This window comes from Penicillium cosmopolitanum (genome assembly GCF_028827165.1).
Source record: "Penicillium cosmopolitanum strain IBT 29677 chromosome Unknown utg000005l:1.0-4006212.0:1.0-4009387.0, whole genome shotgun sequence".
Lineage (NCBI taxonomy): Eukaryota > Fungi > Ascomycota > Eurotiomycetes > Eurotiales > Aspergillaceae > Penicillium > Penicillium cosmopolitanum.
In genome coordinates this window covers 1,908,294-1,926,882 of record NW_026622675.1, presented here as the reverse complement: position 1 = coordinate 1,926,882, position 18,589 = coordinate 1,908,294, and the positions used below count along the sequence as shown (strand labels likewise).

The 18,589-nt window shown below is 47.2% G+C and overlaps 5 protein-coding genes across 5 annotated transcripts; 2 read left to right on the top strand and 3 right to left on the bottom strand.

The window, feature by feature from the left end:
- Positions 1-2,281: 2,281 nt before the first annotated feature.
- On the bottom strand, positions 2,282-3,714 carry N7509_003774 (uncharacterized protein; the record flags this gene model as incomplete). The annotated part of the gene is made up of 2 exons (XM_056628411.1): positions 2,282-2,773; positions 2,833-3,714. The coding sequence occupies 2 exons, from the start codon at positions 3,712-3,714 to the stop codon at positions 2,282-2,284; spliced, it is 1,374 nt and encodes a 457-aa protein (XP_056491145.1).
- A 2,985-nt stretch (positions 3,715-6,699) lies between these two features.
- N7509_003773 (uncharacterized protein) lies at positions 6,700-7,371 on the bottom strand (the record flags this gene model as incomplete). The annotated part of the gene is made up of 2 exons (XM_056628410.1): positions 6,700-6,706; positions 6,764-7,371. 2 exons carry the CDS (start codon positions 7,369-7,371, stop codon positions 6,700-6,702), a joined length of 615 nt encoding a protein of 204 aa, XP_056491144.1.
- Positions 7,372-9,017: 1,646 nt separating this feature from the next.
- N7509_003772 (DUF3659 domain-containing protein) lies at positions 9,018-12,608 on the top strand (the record flags this gene model as incomplete). The annotated part of the gene is made up of 2 exons (XM_056628409.1): positions 9,018-12,068; positions 12,117-12,608. 2 exons carry the CDS (start codon positions 9,018-9,020, stop codon positions 12,606-12,608), a joined length of 3,543 nt encoding a protein of 1,180 aa, XP_056491143.1.
- Positions 12,609-13,337: 729 nt separating this feature from the next.
- Positions 13,338-14,303, bottom strand: N7509_003771 (uncharacterized protein; the record flags this gene model as incomplete). The annotated part of the gene is made up of 3 exons (XM_056628408.1): positions 13,338-13,751; positions 13,844-14,111; positions 14,161-14,303. 3 exons carry the CDS (start codon positions 14,301-14,303, stop codon positions 13,338-13,340), a joined length of 825 nt encoding a protein of 274 aa, XP_056491142.1.
- A 2,344-nt stretch (positions 14,304-16,647) lies between these two features.
- N7509_003770 (uncharacterized protein) lies at positions 16,648-18,368 on the top strand (the record flags this gene model as incomplete). Its single annotated transcript, XM_056628407.1, has 4 exons — positions 16,648-17,223; positions 17,296-17,692; positions 17,749-18,170; positions 18,219-18,368. Coding segments are annotated over 4 exons (1,545 nt in total), but the record flags the coding sequence as incomplete, so codon positions are not given.
- Positions 18,369-18,589: the final 221 nt, after the last annotated feature.

Genomic DNA, 18,589 nt, shown 5'->3' with positions numbered 1-18,589 from the left:
TTGGCCCTGAACAAACTGATTTGCCTACGCTGTAGGAACAAGATACGTTGTAGCCGCCACCACTGTCTGGTCCGGTCTTGACTATCTTATTTCGAGGAAGGCTGTGAAGATTTTGTCGGTGACTTTGTCGATAAAAGAATAGTACGAGCTTAGGATATGACAATCCTGGACAAGAGGCTACTATGAACGGCACGGACCGTGGTGATCTCCTTTCGCGGACCATGGTCAGGTCCCACCACCCGCCACCCACCTTTTTTCAAAACCCCAACTGTGAGGGCTATGTAACCGCTTGTGTTCGGCGCGGAGGACTTATTGATTTGTCGAATAGGCCTCCCAATTACTTGGTCATGTACATCAATTTTTGTAAGCTCAGAACTTGTCAGGGTAAAGGACGCCACGGCGGCAGCGCAACGGGGATCGGCGGCTTGGTCATATTAAAATTTGATAAAAGCACAGTGGATATCAGTATTAGGTAAAGCAGAATGAGTTTTGTATAGAATAGCTCAGTTTTAAGCTAAAAGCCAAATAATAAGCTAATTCTCAGAATTAGCCAGCAAGGTATTTGTAGAAGCCATATCACACACGCAGTACCACAATTTATATACGCAGACAGCCAACATAATCAATTCATACACTAGAAATTAAATATAATGACTATATTCTCAATTCTCAGTAACATCATATATCTGGCTTTTTAGAATCTAGATAATATAGATAAATATCTTCACCTAACACACTTATATAGAGAGTAGTAATTATATTTGATAAGCTGCAGCTGCCGATTCTAAGAGCTCTTATCGTAGGATATCAGCAATTATTTTAATTAATTTCTATACTACCATTTCGGCCTAGATATGATCATAGATTCATCTCCTGATAAGCCATTTTGCGCAGGAGGTCTCGGATTTGCAATCGAGATGAGGCTCAAGCCAAATCCTACCGCTCCTAAGCGTCAATGGCAGCAAATTCGGCGGAGGAATTCTCGTACTAAAATCAAAAATCACATTCAGTAGCTACAATGAAACACTAGACACAGGCAAAGCTCTTGTACATGGTTCAAACTAGTTAGTGATCAAAATATTAAGCACAGTACGATACATCACTAAGCGTTTAGGTGGGTTGATAGGCTATTTGAAGAAGGTGATACCACTGGCAGCCAAGCAGGGTCACAGATTTTAGCAGCACCACTGTATGCTCAAGACGGTACATCGGCATTGCGGAAGATGTCAAGAGCGCAAGTCTTGTCTTAGTTACTGATGATGCATTGTTCCACCACTCTGACCTATGGCAGATACAGTATGGAGTAGAGCGAATGGGCGTAGAGAGATGTGTATACTCGGTGGTTTTTAAATATACAAAAAGGGCGCACAAATATATGCGCAGAACATGGATCTACTTAAATATGGCGAGTAGATAGGTGGGCGCTACTAGTGGGCTATTAGTTCCGATAGTTGGTTATCTTTTTCCGCACTTGCTGGACCTGACGCTGAGATTAAAACTCGGAGTTATGACTGTTGTAACGAACCCAAGTTGTTACTAACTATTGTCATTGATGCCTAAGGCGTCCACCCTAGCCATCCACGCCTACTGTATCTAGGCTTCTACATCCTAGCTTCCTTCTTGTTCTCCTCAAGCTACTAATTTCGTCAGACCGCTACTACTTCCTTTGCTCGATCACGCTACGTCGTAGCTTGATCTTTGTGAGTATTTGAGTATCCTCCTAACTGTACTGGAAGATCACACCCCCAAGAATTCAAATGATATATGGACAAGATCGAGGCAAAGGAAGAGGGCATTGCCATCTTGGCCACAAAGGCCCAAGTATTGAAGATTATAGTTGGCCCTCTTTGAATTTACAAAAGCCACAACTTCCGTTCAATGAATTTCTGTGAATCACAGACATGCAACAACTATCTCGTTCTCAAGCTAATCTCTCCACTATTCCAGTCTCCTTTCCCTCCCTTCCACCCCACTGGAATTCCGCCGATGTCTTTGCATTCTACCTGTTCCACATAATTGGCAACCGCCTCGCCACCCTTTGACGCACTGACAACCAGCATTCGGTTGTCTAGATAATCAAATTCTGGGAGCGCCCTCCACCGTCGCATGCGGATAGCTTCGCCAATCACCACCATTGCAATTAAACCTGCGATAACCGCACTTGCAATAATATAGCCTCGCGATCCGACGCGGAGCGCCGAGACCTGCACTCGTACTGGCACGGATGCTGTGAAACCCCCCCACCATCAATTGGGCCGATGCATAGGCGACGAGAATGTCGTCAACTAAGGAGACTACGGCGTTTTCCAGCCCCCCTCAGGGCAACTTGCGTCTCCGACAAGGTTTCCGTCATATTTCTCTTAGTGTTCGCAGCAGAGGTCCTATAGTCGCTAATACTGGTGTTCAAGGCGTCGCCGAGTGGAGAGCGGTAATAACCAGTCAAATCATTTGCGATGAGTTCCAGCTGACGCATGACGACGTGAGTCATATTGTGGTCAGGATCGATGCTGGGGGTCGGGGAAGCCGATGGTTCCGAGACAGGTACTTTGCTGACGGTGATATTGCGTCCCTTGATATTCGTAGAGACATTAAAAAGCGCCGGGGTGAAGGTGATAGCGCACTGGGCGGCATTCAGGAATGCATAGTTGTTGCCTGCGGCCACAGCCATGTAGCGCGTTGCTATAAACGCGATGGGTTTCGCTGCAACGCCGATGGCAACAATCGAGCTGTTTCCCGGCCTATGTAGACTGAATATTCCGGGGAGGAGGGTCTGCTGTCTGGAAGGAGTCCCTGCGCAGCAAAAAGAGATGTCTCAGGGAGCTCGTCAATTACAAATAGCGAACTGCCATTGTAGATGCAGGAGACAGCGGTGTCGAGGCCGACCTCATTGTAGCTATAGTTGGTGGCGCGGGGAGTTTTGAGAACCGATCCATCAAGGAGGCCAGCGCTTGCCCCTACTCCATAAGATCGGCCATGATAGCTATAGCCTGTATTATCTAACTTGACATGGTTGCGAATGCCCCCATCGACAGGAGAGGCTGAGTTGACTGAGGACAGTAGAGACCCGAGCATGCTTATGCCAACCGAATAGGTGAAGTAGCCCTTTGTGTTACGAATCGTCAAACCAGTCTTGTCGACCTCCGATGGGTATTCTTGAATATATGACAAGTTGGACCAGTCTGGAACGAGAACGGTAGTGTTTTGGATGCTGGTTGTGTTTGCAGGAGTCAGGGCACCTGTCCACAAGGCGGAGATCACTGCAGATAGATTGCTGAGTACGACGGTGATAGTAACCATCCGGAAGGGCAGGCTCCAGTTGATCGTGGGAGTGGAGAGTGCTGACCAGAAGCTCAGCGTATTGAGTGAAACAGAGGCTCTCGTGAACCAAATGCGAGTCGCCAGATTAATTAGTCGACAGAGTACAAAGACCTCGATGGCTGCCAGCACAGCGGCAATGGCCTGGACGGCTGTTTGGACAGAGGTACGATATTGATCCACCAGTGTGTCCAGGTTGCCAGACACGTGCCAGTTACGAGCATCGCTGAATATCAGCAAAATGCTCAGGATTAGAGGGATGAGATGAAGGCTGAAAGGGAGATGTTTGCTCCAGGCAACGGTATTTGGTGTAGCTGCCGGAAGGTCACAGTCATTCTTAGCGGTTGTCGGTAAGGGGAATAGGCGTTGGATCTCATCGGGAGTGTTTCCTTTGTGCATAGCCAGGCAAAGTCGGAGTCGGTAACGATATACTCTTGTTGGAGGAAACGGGATGTAGAGAAGAATAGACAGGCGGGGAAAGTTGTAGATAGCCTCGTTGTGGCCAGGAAAGGATATTTCTTATGAACGGGATATAATTAGACTAGGGACTAACCATTAAGGCAGGTACACTGTCTCGACAATATAATTGAGAACCCCTGGTTGAGATCACAATTCGGATCTCGTATTTCAGATACTCAGCCAAGATTTCTCCTCACTAAAGCCCCTGGTTGCATGAAAACTCAGCTGTTTAGATACTGTAAGTTACAAGAGCTCACGCTACTGCACGCTAACGATCCTCAATTATGTTGGTCAGACGGTGTAGTTCAGTTGAGCCACAATGTGGGGCCAATAGAGGGCCAGGGGCAGTAGCTGAACAAATAAGAGGGAAAAGATTTAGCTTGGAATCTGCAGAGGCCAGCGCCAAAACACGCAAAATAATTGGTTTAACTGTAAAAAAAGAGGTGGATACGGTCTTCCCCCCCAAGAATGTCTACCACCCTTGCGGTTTCCCTTCTCCAGCCTCCGCCCCTCCATGAAAGGCTCCTCCTGGTTTCATCGGGAAGGTCTTCGTCCGTCTCCAGAGCACCTCGTTTTCCGGCGTACGTGACAGAACTCCTCATGATTTATGTTTGGGCTGATAATGCCTTTCCCCCGATTGGCCATAAATGGTAGAGCCAAAAGGTATAAAGGCAAGTCACATTTCATCGAGTCGTAAACGTGGCCAGGTGTGTTTTTTTATTGCCATGTAGCTGTTCACCTTGTTCATCAGCATCCTTATTGCTAAAGAAGATTTACCTTCCATTATCTCCATTCCGTCTAGCGAGATACAAGGGCCAAGCAGTGATGCAAAGGAGTTTCGTGTAATATACAGTACTTTACGTATATATACATTCTTGAATGAAGATTATATATTCTTAGAGGATCGGGATTTACAGCTTAGCCTCAGACGAGGGCAGATTTGGGTACGACCGTGCGAACCGAGAAACATGTGTGGTGTCACTCAAATAATCAGTTTTCGACATCGACTGTAGTCCTCTCCAGCAGCAGCACAGTTTCGTGTCATGAAAGATCTTGGTAAAGACGAAGGCTATGCATGGACGGGAAGAACAGAAGTACAGCCTGCAAAGATAAGCCAGATCGCCAGGACAATGACCCCTCCCCGCTTGGAAGCACTGCCTAGAACATTCTTTACAATACAATTCAACACGTGACACTGCGAAGCAGCAGTCGTCCTAGTGTGACCAACTACATATTAACGCATACTCGGGACGGGCTGAGAAACATATGCGTTTTGACACCTCGTCAAATCTTTCCCTGTTAGAACTTACAAAGGCGACTTTTAAATATCAGTTCCAGCCCTTCAGGTGAAGGGCTAAAGGGACGCCTCGCTAGAGCGGCGAGCCGCCTAGGACAAACTCGTAGGCGCTAGGTGGTCAGCGACATACAATATCTGTTGTATGTTTTTCATCTTTTTTCTTTTCGCATTTTAAGTTTATTTATTTTTCGAAAGTGCTCTTCAATGATATTTAGGAGTGCCATGGCAGATCTCTTAGTCTAGCGGTAAATTTCAGAATCCATAGGATTTTGCGATGTCCAGCTCAATTGCTCTTGCTACGAGCTGGACATGCATGAATGTTGCGACTATCAGGGATCAGTAGGTGGTTGAGACTTCAAACGAGGGTAAGAGCGATAGTGTCACAGGAAGCATTCGCATTTTCTGCAATCCGTCTGCGGGATATCTGGCCGTTGTCAGGTCGACCGAGCTCAAAACCGTCGACACAGCGACGCTGAAAGCTCAACTTAAGATTCTTTTGGACACGAGCATGGTCCCAACGGGACAGACGTGGATCCAGAATATCAACACCGACAAGAGTCTTCCGATCAAAGTCAATCAATCATTTACTATTACTATAACGGTGAGCTGAACCCCTCCCCAAGTCAAACTTCTATTATAACCAGGAGAATTCTTGCTAAGTCAAAAGCAGCCCACGTTGGCGGCACAGCAGGTGTGGAGAGGGTATACAATCAAAGGTCCACGAGGGGTGAGTTTTACATCATGCTCTTTGTTGCCATGGAGGAGAAGCTAATTTATTTGGATTTGGCAGCATGCCCTATTCCTCGGGGCCAAGCAGATGTCTGACAATACAGTCCAATTCAATTTTCTGGCTAGGTCGTCGGGTTTTGAAATGATAACTATATCGATGTATGATGGTAACTTGGAAGTGGATACCCGAGTTGTCAATGTGTGGCTTCAGGATTAATGCGCAGCAACTCTTTCGTTTGTCTTGGTTTGTTAAGTAAGAGTTCATTGAACAGACGATGTTTTTCTTTATTTTTTTGTAAGGAAAAAGAGGCAGCCATCCCATCATACATTTACCCCCTTTGAAGAAACCTTCCAGTGTCTAGATGTCTAGTCCAGCTGGTCGAGCTGAATTTTGTCATCCAAAGCTCGCACTTGATCGCGACATACACTTTATAGAGCATAAGTAAAGGGTGAGATCTGAGATAAGAGACCGGAAGAGCTAAACTTTTGAATACGTAAATAAAAAGTGCGGAATGGTAAGGTTAGATACCCGGAGCCACGGCTGATCCAGGCTCAAAGTTGCAAGGTGAAACCCGATGGATTGCCGTCTCACTTTGCTGTTCACCGGGGCGTTAAACAACTTTGGCTTAGTGATGGCAACATACTTTGCAAATCAACTACATTGTAGTAATCACCATACTCTAGTCTGATCTTGGCTACCTCCTTCTGCAGGACATAATGAAAGTATTGCTACTGACAGATGTGATTTGCAAATATACGAATCATAAAATCCGGTACGAAGTTTTAGACGTGGCTCTATAATCCGAATATCAATAAGCTGTATATTCTCATTCATTTATCCCTTTCGGGGCCCTCGATGTCCCCAAAAAACAACGGATCTCGTAGAGTTGAATAATATATTATTGTCTGTCAGACAAGTTAGTAAGTCAGGAATGAAACCCAGTCGGCGAAAGAAAGGCATACAGTAGTTGCAGCGTTACGTCTCCTCTGATCTTGGCTTTTAATTCAATTTCTACATCCAGGTTCAAGTCCAACCTCAGCTTTAATTGATCATTCTTCTTCGACTGAGGCTTTACTTCTGTAACCTCTGACACTTGCTCCACACCTCCAGCTGCTGGTCTTGGAACAAGTTCACTGTTCCCCTGCATCTGGCCGCCGGCTTCCTGAGGGTGAAGTATGTGGCTCACGCGCCTTTCCTGCACCGTCCGTTGTTCCGAACTTCTGTTACCACTGTCCTCAGGCTCGGTGCTTTGATATTGATATGGATCTTGTGACTGTGTCGAAGGTTGGCGGGGTCTGCGATGGTGTCGAGTGCGCTGGTTTTGGTTTTCATCAACCTGAGGTTCAGCCTGAGGTGAAGGAGAAAGTCGGCCATTCTGTCTTGGATCTGTGGAAATGCTACCCGAGTTTGCAGACGGAGAGTTTGATTTGGTAGATTCCGTAGCACCATTTATTCTTTGCTCATTGAAGTCGCTCGTTGCAGGATCTGAGGTTGAGCTCTTTCGCAACTTGGGAGGTCGGAGTTTCGGGGGTTTCCTTTTCGGCGCGGAAGCAGTCGCGACGCCATTCATGGTTGGAGTATCATGATTATTCTGCATTGGCTGATGGCAAAAAACACATTCATGTGCTTTGTTAAAGATGAAAGTGCGAGTTTCTAGAAAATGGAATTCTTTTTGCTTTAGTTCTTGCAATTCAATCAGTCCTCTCCGCTCACGTCATGATAGACCCGACCAGGAGATAAAGTATAACGGGGATTTTGCCGAGTCTGGACTCCGGAAGAAAATGACCAGCTCTTTTAAAGTTCAACCACTGACACAGAAGTGATGTCAAAACTTGTTTCTAGTTAACGGATAAGCTCGCTTCAAGTTTCAATGCTCAGAGCCTCCGTTTGGGAGCCAATGAAATTGCTCAAACCAAGGATCTTCAACGTCATGCAAATGTGGGACCCGTGGATTTGAGTTCATGACTTGACTATGCGACCGATTTCTATTTCCCTAATTTTATACATAAAATATTTGTTTCTCATTTATACATATCAATGAATACTATGGATACCGTCAAAACACAGAAAAAGCCAACATTTCGAAAAGACACAGATCATTCGGGCGAAGTGGATGAATCTGATTTCTACACCAAACAGGGATATTATCTCCAAAACAATTTTGCAAAAGAAGCCGATCACCGGAAGGGATCAAATCCCAATTCTATCATGACATCTAAAACCAAGTCTATCGAGAGAGAAGCCTCAGCCCAAGATGATAGCGATACACCCACAGAAGTGATTCAAAGAGAAGCGATTACAGAACTACCGGCAATGAGAGGAATAGCTCCTATACAACCAATAACTGAGCGTCGCGAATCGGGGCAAGCGATAATCAAAGATGATAAAACTGCGTTGAGCTTGAGACTTGATCTGAACCTTGACATTGAGGTCGAGTTAAGAGCTAAGATACGCGGAGATCTGACGTTAAGTCTTCTGTGAGTCCTTCTTCATCGTTATCATACTTTGGGAAATATGAAGCTCATAATATACAGGACCTGATTGATGAGTAATTTGATGAGTACCTGCCTACTGGCTCTAGGATGTGGTTAGCTGTTTGCTTAATCTGTCTTTTTGATTTATCGTCTGAGTATGTTGATTTATGGTATTCGGAGCTTCTTGGTACCGACGCCCAGACGAACCAGGCATAATTCCCTTCCCTTCGACGCCAAGATTGAACAGAAATCTAGAAGTTATGAGACGTCAGTGCCATAGAGTGTTGTAAAGCAACCTTAGTGTGGCAACACGCTGGGCTGGACAAAACAGCTTTGAGCCACAAAATTTCTTGGCACGGGCCGGGTCCTTCTATAATGACCACGAGGCTTTGTGGTACCGCGGTATATCTGACATTGTCATTCAGGCCCCCCTTCTTGCAATCCGACATACTATTGCTTGAGTCAGGGTCCCTCCAGGGCTGTTCCATGGTAAAGTTTTGAAGCTCGTCTACAAATGTTTCTCGATGGTCATTTGATCTCTACATACACTTGAGGTGATGACATCATGAAGGGTATAAAATCTTGCTCGTAAAATATCATGATATATAAATTACATGCTCGAATATCTCACGTCTTACAATAATCTCATTAAAATCGTATTGGTTATCAAATCATACCTGCAAAACGAGATAATAGTTTAACGAAAACCGGCTGCGGAAAGCTGCGAAAGAGCAAGAACAAAATGGCATCACCGGCGACAAAGCGAGTTCCATCAGCGAAAAAGCACCCAACGCCGCGTAATACGCCTGTGGAAAAAGATGCAGCTTCCCAGAGCCCTATAGCTGATCAGGAAGCATCAAATATCAAGCCTTCGAAGCAAGTGAAACCCATAAGCAAGCCCAAAACACCTATCACACCCAAGAAGAAAATTCAAAAATTGCCAAAGAAACCGGGTACCAAGGAATTGCCTTCAACGCCCCAAGAAAAAAAGTTATCGGAAAGCGCGACTCCAAATGCCGACAAAATTAGTGCTCGGGAAGGAAGCAATGCAGTCGACTTGGAATATGAGGAGCCACTGCCGATAAGAGAGACCATCGAAGAGCATCAAGAGACGATTGACGGCCCAGAAGACGTGCTACAGGTGGCAGATATCCCCTCTGAAGAGCAGAGACGACCCGAAATTAAGAAAGGAGACTCCGCCTCCGGGTCGCGCGGTGGCTCATTCTTCCAGCGAGGGAAGAATGTAGCCTCGCGTATTTCAGACTTTACGGGCACCGTCAGAGATTTCGGTGATCGGGCCACAGCTGCAAAATCCCGGTTAGCTCCTGGCGACATCCAGGATAGTATTGGAGGTGTCACTAAAGGGGCCGAGTCTGACGAAAAGGGCGCTGCCAACAAACTCACGGAGAAGATTCCCAGCCTCCCCACAGATTTGTCTCAATTGAAGGGGCTTGAGGTCAGCGAGGAAGGACAGATCCTTGACAATGATGGCAATGCAGTTGGAACACTCGTCGAGGGTGACCCTAGTGACCTTTCTGGCCAGGTGGTTGGGGAAGGTGGTGAGATTTTAGATGAAGATGGTGATCTGATTGGCCGAGTTGAGCTGGTCAGCGACGAGACTGTAAAGAAGGCCGATGAAGTCGAAGAAGTGGTTGACACAGGTAATATCCCCAGCCTGCACGACCTCGCAAACTTGCCAGTTACAGAGGACGGCCTAGTCAAAGACGAAAACGGACGAGTATTAGGACGGCTTGTTGAAGGTGACCCCGCTGATTTGGCGGGCCGAACTGTTGATGAGAATGGCGACATTCTTGATGAAGATGAAGACTTGATCGGGCGAGTCGAGCCTATCACCCTAGATCAAGTCGAAGAGCAGGCCGGTGAAGCCGAACCCACAGGTGGCGTACTGTTGCCAGGGGTTGCCATTCTTCAGGGCAGAGAAATCAACGAAAATGGCAAAATTCTGAATGATGAAGGCGAGGATTTAGGCCAAGTTGTTGAATATCAAGATCTGGAGCAAATGTCAGGAAAGATCCCAAACGAACTAGGCGAAGTGTTGGACGACAACGGAGAGGTTATTGGAAGAGTTGAGCCAGTGCCAGGTGAAGCTGCAAGAAACGCGATGCAAGAACTCGAAGACAAAAAAGAAGAATATGCAGACGCCAACGAGTCACCTGAAATCCCCAAGGAATTACCTGACATCTCAACGCTGGAAGGCCTGAAGTGCAACAAGTTCGGAAACATCGTCGGCGAGGATGGTGTGCCAATTGGTGAACTTATTGAGGGCAATGCCAAAGAGATATGCAAAGGAGGATTCGAGCTTGATGATCGCGGTCAATTCTGGGACAACAGAGGAAATATCTTGGGTGTAGCGCAAACAATTGCAATTGAAGAGGAGGATCAGCGCCCATTCGCAGGGTTCGAAGATCTTGTCGTGGTCAAGGATGGCTGGGTCGAAGACGCATCTGGGACCCGGGTAGGCCAGATTGTTGATGGTGAAATCAAGAGTCTTATTGGTCGGGCTGTCGATGACGATGGGGATGTTCTAGATAAACGAGGCAATCTCATTGGACACGCTGAGCCCTGGGAAGAACCGGAATCAGAGCCAGAAGAGGTCGACTTCTCTTCCTTGGAGGGTCTCTCGCCTAACAAGTTGGGCTTTGTTTTTGGACCAGACGGCGCATTGGTAGGCCGTGTAACAGAGGGAGACCTGAAAAAGGTTGTTGGTAGGGCGATCGATAACGAAGGTCAGATGTGGGGTGATGATGGCCAGGTTATTGGAAGGGTTGAGCTGATTCCGGAAGAGGAGCGTGAGGTGCCAGCTCCTTTTAGCGACCTGGGTGATCTGGTGGTCAGACAAGATGGGCTTGTTGAAACCGAGGAAGGCGATGTTGTTGGTAGGATCATTGAGGGAGATCCTAATAAATTGCGAGGTAAAGCTGTGGATGAAGATGGAGATATCATGGATAAGCGTGGCAACGTGATAGGACGCGCTGAACCATACACACCATCCGAACCCTCTGAAGAACCAGAGGAAGACCTCTCCGAACTTGATGGGATGACAGTCAACAAATTTGGAAACATCGTCGACGAAACTGGAGCGGTCTTTGGGCGGCTTGTTTCAGGAAATCCAAAGAAACTAAATGGAATGAAGGTGGATGGAGAAGGTCAGATCTGGAGTGATGATGGGAAAGTGCTAGGCAACGCTGAACTGATCCCTGCTGCTGAGCGAGAGCGACCTGAGGGTGTGTTCTATGGGCTCGATGACTTGACTGTAACAAAAGATGGATGTGTGATCACTTCTGAAAAGGAAGTGGTCGGTAGGCTAATTGACGGGGACCCAAAAAGACTTGTTGGTCGTGCCGTGGATGAAGATGGTGAAATTGTGGACAAAGTGGGCAATATCATCGGCCGTGCAGAGCGATGGACTCCCGAGGAAAAGCAACGCGATATCAACCCAATGAGTGGCCGAAAGGTGAACCGAGATGGCGAGGTCCGCGACATCGATGGTAACCTAATAGGCAGACTCACCATGGGTAACCCTAAAGCCTTAATAGGCAAGATGGTGAATGATGATGGCTATATCGTTGACAATGATGGAAATCAAATCGGCGAATGCACGCTGGAGGAGAACCTGCCAGACGCCGAGCCCGAGCCCGAGCCCGAAATATCCCCTGAGGAAGCTGAGAAACAGGCCAAAGAGCAACATGACAAAGATTTGGCGAAGAAGATTTCGACCGTTATACAGCAAACACTTGAATCGGTGGAGCCGCTCTGCAAACAGATCACAGAGGTAAGGCTCTCTTGGATTGTCTCACTTCATATAACTAAATTGATATAGCATCTTGAAAGAGCCGATCGTACGCCCCGTGAGGAGTTGGATGAAGAAAAACTAGTTCAGAGCGTGAAACCTCTGATTGAAAATGCCGGAAACATCCTACAGGAGTGTAAAGGCACTATCAGGGCGCTCGATCCCGATGGATCCATCGCTGCATCTGCAAAAGCCCACAGTGCTGCTCACGAGGCGACACCAGAGGAATATCAGCTAGCAGATCTTCTGAAACAATTGACTGAGACTGTGATGAATACTATTGAAAAAGGCCGCCAGAGAATTGCAGATATGCCTCATGCGAAGAAAAAGCTCAATCCGCTATGGACGTTGCTATCCGAACCACTTTTCCAAATCATTACGGCAGTTGGATTGCTTCTAAGTGGTATTCTCGGTCTTGTCAATAATCTTTTGAGCGGGCTTGGCCTTGGTGGACTTGTTAATGGTCTTCTTGGTGGTCTTGGAATCGATAACCTGATCAACAGTCTCGGCTTGGGCAAGTAGGGAATTGGCAATTGAGGAAGTCTTTAACACACTCAATTTCTTTAATTGCAACTCTCTCGGTCTCACCCACTTATATTTCTGTGTAAGACGATCTTTGTCTATCATCCTTGGTATAGCAAATTTAAAACAACCCCAAATCATTATGTTACTAGAACCGGGATGACGGATGGTGTTGACACCGCATTTGTCCCAACGCCTTTGAAGTATAGTATACTTGGCCTTATTTACGGCGCCCTACGAGCGCAAGGTGGTCAGTAGTTGTATATAGAGGTATTTTACAGTGTGTTGCCTTAACCTCTGAGTCATGACCATATAAGTTCGAACTTCCCCACCGGGACGTGGTCGGGATCTTCTTCCGGGCGGCATATAAAAGTCGGTGGGAGAAAAGCGTGCCCAACCCCGCGAAGCGGGCCTAGAAATCAAAAATTTAACAGAAAATCAGACAGCAAAATTCTCTTTACGACAGCCCCTCACAGGGCAGAGCAGGCCCGGTGAAGCCGGGGTCCACGCCGAGGCCAAGCGCAGAAAACCGGGCCGGTCGGCGTGGGTGGTGGGGTTGATAGCCGATAAGCACACAACGCGAAATTACTTTGAGGTAGTGACGTGATGAGGTCAGAAAATGAAATGTGAAGAAAAAAGAAAATGCAAAATGAGGGTATATTGTTCTATATGATATTCTATTTATTTTGTGGGGGGGCTTTTTTTGTATTGGTTGGACGATGGGTGGACTCATGAAGGGGCGCGACGCTCATCCAGCTGTTCATGTAGATAGAGCCGGCCTTCGGTGTTCACGAAGCCCCCGATTCCAAACGCGGGGATAATGCGGCACATTCGAAGTAGCGAGGCGCCGATCCAGTCGCGGCTGATTCGTGCGACACGCTCTTTTGTAGGCATCACTTGCGGTCGGTTGTATACGTCCAGGCCGAAAAGGTGGATCGGGGTGCTAATAAGCTGGATGGAGGCCGGGATGGCAAGTTGCGCGATGAGGATTTTGAGATATTCTTGCGAAGCAATGGAGTCCGGGATAGTAGCCGAGACCATTGCGGGGAGACTGAAGGAGCCGAAGATGGTGAGGCCATCTCGGAGAAGGAAAGCTGAGTATGTGGCCAGGGGGATTCTGGTGCGGCCGATGGAGCGAACCATCTTTGGGGAGGAGGTGGTTTGGCGTCAGGTTGTGGTGTTGGGGATGGTGTCTTTGTTGGCTTTGGGCTGCCGAATAATTGGGCGAATTTGACATCTTTCCAGATGCCGACGGAGGAGTTGACCACGAAGGTGGATGCGAATGTGGTCATACCGGCAATGGCATGGTCGATTTTGGGATAGACTTTATTGAGGAGGGTTTCGGACATGTTGGCGGTTGCGAATGTTGCAGTATAAAGGCCCCAGACCAGCAGGCTAGGGCGCGAAACTAAGAATGTGGCTGGTTGGGTGATGGAGAACCAGAGATGTCTGCGGAATGCGGGAAAGAGTGGTTGGTTGTAGAAGGACTTTTCGACGACGAGTCTAGGAAGGGTCAACGAGTGCTCTAGAAACCTTGCAAAAGGTCACTAACCTGTCAAAGATCATCACCGCTGGTGTAACCAACGTTGCTGAGCCTGCAGCAACGAGGGTATCCGCCACCATGAGCTCGGCGAGCCGGCTGCCATTGCGCTGGATACTCAGCGACATGTGCTTCTCCTGAAGGTCTTGAATCATGATGCGTGTATAGTATATATGCGTGTATATGTGTGTATGTTGATTTATTCAGAACAGCCCAGCCACGATCATCGATTGAACGGGCCGTCTGGAAGTGAAACTTGTCGCAGTAAAGTGGGTGTAGAAATTGTGAGGTGAGGGGGGATATGCGAAGTAGAGAGACAGAACGGATGGAAATTGGAATGGTCTCAAGTCCACAGTGCTAGATGTTTAACGGAGAGAAACCTGGAGGCGAATTCGATTAGATAAAACAAATGTAACGCGGGGCAGTGCAATAATATTATCTCATGAGACAACTTACTGTGGATCGACCAGGCCAACTTCCGGTGAAGGAGGGGGGGAAAGTTGAAGGAGGGTTAAACGAAGGGGTGGTAAGAGGGGAAAAAGGAGCAAGGCCCGACAGATGGAAAGATATAGTGTGTTGTTATGGGGAAATCAGGTAATAAGAAGCCCACCTTGGATTCTTATCGCCCAACAATGGATTCAGGTGGTTGAGTTGGTGAACAAAACCCATTCGGCCTGTATAGATCGCACACTTCCCCTCGTCGGCATTTTCAACCAATCAGGTTACGACCGGCCCGGCTGCCGGTGATGCAGCCGGCAATTTGATTGGCTCGGCGAGCCGGCATGATCGCCCATCTTTTTCAGGAACGCGACCTTCTAGAAGATCGGTGTGTCTCGCTGTGTGTGTAAGTCATTCTTCTTGCTCCTGAACCACGCGTGGGATTTCCCCTAGAGGAATGATGCTGTAAGATGCCCCGCGTTCCCCCGATACCTCCCCTATCCCTCCCCTCCCTTTGGTCTATGGGGTTTGGCTAAGGCGGAGTTTTAACCGCAGCCTACGGGCTATTACGGAGTGGGGTTTCTCTCCCTTTTGTCAAAATTGGGCAGTGACAGGAGACAAGGTTGGGGCTCGCCCGATCATTCACACTTGTGTCCGAGCTTCATCTTGGGGTAAGATCTGAGGAAATCGCCGACGAGATCCCTAGAGTTCCCTTGATTGGACTCGGCGTCCGCACTGGTTACTTTGTGGGAGCTTTCCCCAGTAATACTAATTTTGGAACTCTTCGGTCTCGGTGGCCTAGAGTGTCGTCATGGATCCCAGGTCCCTGTTTTACTGTTGTACATAGAGCCAGTTCCACATTGGAGATTGGAGCCCAGTTCACCCTGGCCAGGAACCCTGCCTACAACACCATCCTACTGTCTAAAAAGCATTTCACTATTGCAGATGAATTAGTCTTCGCGGTTTAGTTTTCAGTGCCTGAGTAGATAAGCATTAGGTACTAGGCTTTTCCCGGAGCCACTAACTAGCGGTTACTAGTACTTAAGGGTGGCGGTCAAAGACATTGGCCGAGAATGTACGGAGTAGAAATATCAACCAGTAATACCAATTGGTAAATAGCGACTGCCCAGCGAGCGACACGCGATAAATTTTGGAGAGCCTTTGTGACATAAAATTTTATTCCGAGATATTCAACCCCACAGAGAAGCCAGTTTCGTAAAGCCAGATTCGTACCCCGGCGTGGGACGGATAACGTTATCCCCGGGCCCTTTCAAGGTTATAATGGACCGGTGGTGGATAAACCCCCGACCCGACCGTCTAAGGGTCGACAAGGAGGCCAGTCGGTCCCAAGGTAAAATGGATATATGAATTCTATAGAACCCTCTTCCGAATTCTGGACTGTACAAAGATCGTCCAATATTAATCGTGCTCGCATTTTATCCTGAATTGCGATTATCGTATACTAAATAGCACGAGGTATCGAGCAACTTTTTCTCAACACAGAGGATCATGAACGATACACACTGACTTTGAGGATTTTTGAAGGAAAAAGAAGCACCGTATGAATTAATTCCGCAAACCCCATATAGCCAAATATCTTGTTTAGAAGCAGATTGTGAAAATATCCCAGCCAGTCTTAGGATGAAGAAATTGGTATCAGTGTGGATCCGATTCCAGCATCGTCACCCGCCCACAGGCAACACAATTCTGTCCTTTCTCCAAAGATGTACGGAGTACTCTGTATGGTGCAATTGACTGATGGCCCCATTTTTAGAGCATTCTAGTTTCCCACCGCATGCCTTGGATTGGTCCGATTGAAGGCTTATTTCCTTCAGCCCTGTAGGGCTAAGTGGGGTGGCTTCCCTTCTTTGCCAGTAATACCTAGCTTATTACGCTTGTCTGACCCCTATTAAGCCCCAGAATGATGAAAATAAATGAACCGAGCAGATTATTACGAGCGCTCTCTTCCATGACACCTACGGTAATCATCTCGAGCCCTCCTAGGCCGTGGCCAGACGGAGAAGCTGTTTGCAACCCTTCTCTTCGCCTTGATCCAACACAATGAAGACGACGGCACCTTTTTACTCGATATTCAAGCATTTCACATTCAGGCTAATATGTGCTGCTCTTTGCTTCGGATTATCAGGGATGTCAAGAGGTACGTTAATCGCCCGAAAACGCGTGTTCAAATGGTTGAAAAATAACTTGAAACAACAGGCCTCGACGAGGGCCTCATTTCCACATCCGTTGCTCAAAATTCCTTTATCAATGAGTTTGGTCTGCAAGCCAAATCCCCCCGATGCATCCCAGCAAGCGAATCGCCTCTCGAATATCACCTCAATGGTTCACATTGGCAGCATTCCCGGCGCGCTGATCGCTTTCCTTCTTTGCGAGCGTATGGGAATGCTGTGGTCCATGCGTCAGCTCTGTACGCTGTGGATGGCGGGCATTATTATCGTCATCACTGCTAGTGGGAAACTGGGTCAAATATACGCTGGTCGTTTTATAATGGGACTTGGAATTGGACAAGCTGGGGTTGTGGCGCCGACCTATCTTGCAGAAATTGCGCCCCGTAGCGCACGCGGTATGCTGGTGTCTGTGTTTGGCATGTCGGAATATATTGGAATTATGGTTGGAGTGAGTATCCTGTGACTGTCGTGATACTACTGAGACAGTAAATCGGCTAACCTGGCGGTATTTTTTCTCTAGTACTTCGCAGCATGGGGAGCAGCGGTGCATTTGTCGAGCAATTCTTCTCGGCAGTGGATTATCCCGCAGTCGATACAAATAATTGTAGCGGGTCTTCTGATTATGGGTTCTTTTCTTTGTGAAGAGAGTCCTCGGCATCTATGTCGACTAGGTAAATGGGATGAAGCAGGCAGGGCTTTGGGGAAAATATGGGGCCTGCCAGATGACCATAATGAAGTTTCAGCGGAACTGGAAGGGATCAAAGGACAATTGGAGCATGAACAAGAGCGCTCTTTATACAGATCATGTATTGGATCTCTGAAGGAACTTTTCCTTTCTCGATCTAATCTCAGGAGATTATTGTTCGTGATATCTTCCCAGATTCTTAGTCAATGGTCTGGGGCCAATTCTCTCACAAGTATACACATCCTCAACCAGCTCCGATAAAGGCCTGGGATGCTAATATGATCGAAGCATATGCGCCCGAGTTATTCTCCTTGTTTGGAATCAATGGTCAATCCGAAAAGCTATTCACAACAGCGATCTTCGGTGCCGTCAAATTTGTGGCATCTCTTTTCTGTGCTATCTTACTCATCGACCACATTGGCCGGAAACGGTCTTTGATCTCGGGAATTGTAGTACAACAAGTGGCCATGCTGTACATTGCAATATTTCTTACTGTTAACGCATCCTTGGCTGGCGATGAATCCCCTTCGAGCAAAAGAGCAGCCCTCGGTGCCATTGTCTTCATCTACTTTGTAGGTATCGGGTGGGCTATGGGTTGGAATTCGATTCAGTATTTGCTAAACGCTGAGATATTTCCTTTGCGAGTTCGCGCGACTGGCTCGAGCCTTTTGATGTGTTTCCATTATGTCAATCGCTACGGACTGTCCAAGGTATGTTACTATCCTGGACCATTTTCTTGCGACCACTGACCCATCTAGGCTGTTCCGTCCATTTTATTGCAAAACTCCCTACAGTCTGAAGGGACCTTTTGGTTCTTTTCTATAATGACATTTTTCGGTCTATTATGGGCGTGGATTCTGCTACCGGAGACTGCTGGTCGGACTTTGGAGGATACAAATGGCCTTTTTGGTTAGTCTATGTCTATTGAGCTGAGAACTGTACCATATCAACCACTACTTAGGCTGTTACAAAGCATATGCACAATATCCAGTAGAAACTAAAGGTAAACTGGGTTATTTGGGGAGGTTTTTTTTCTTTCCTGGAATTACCCAAGATACTAATTGTAAAGCACCCTGGTGGTTACTTCCGTTGCCTTGGTGCCTTTGTGCCTTGGTGCCTTGATCAGACG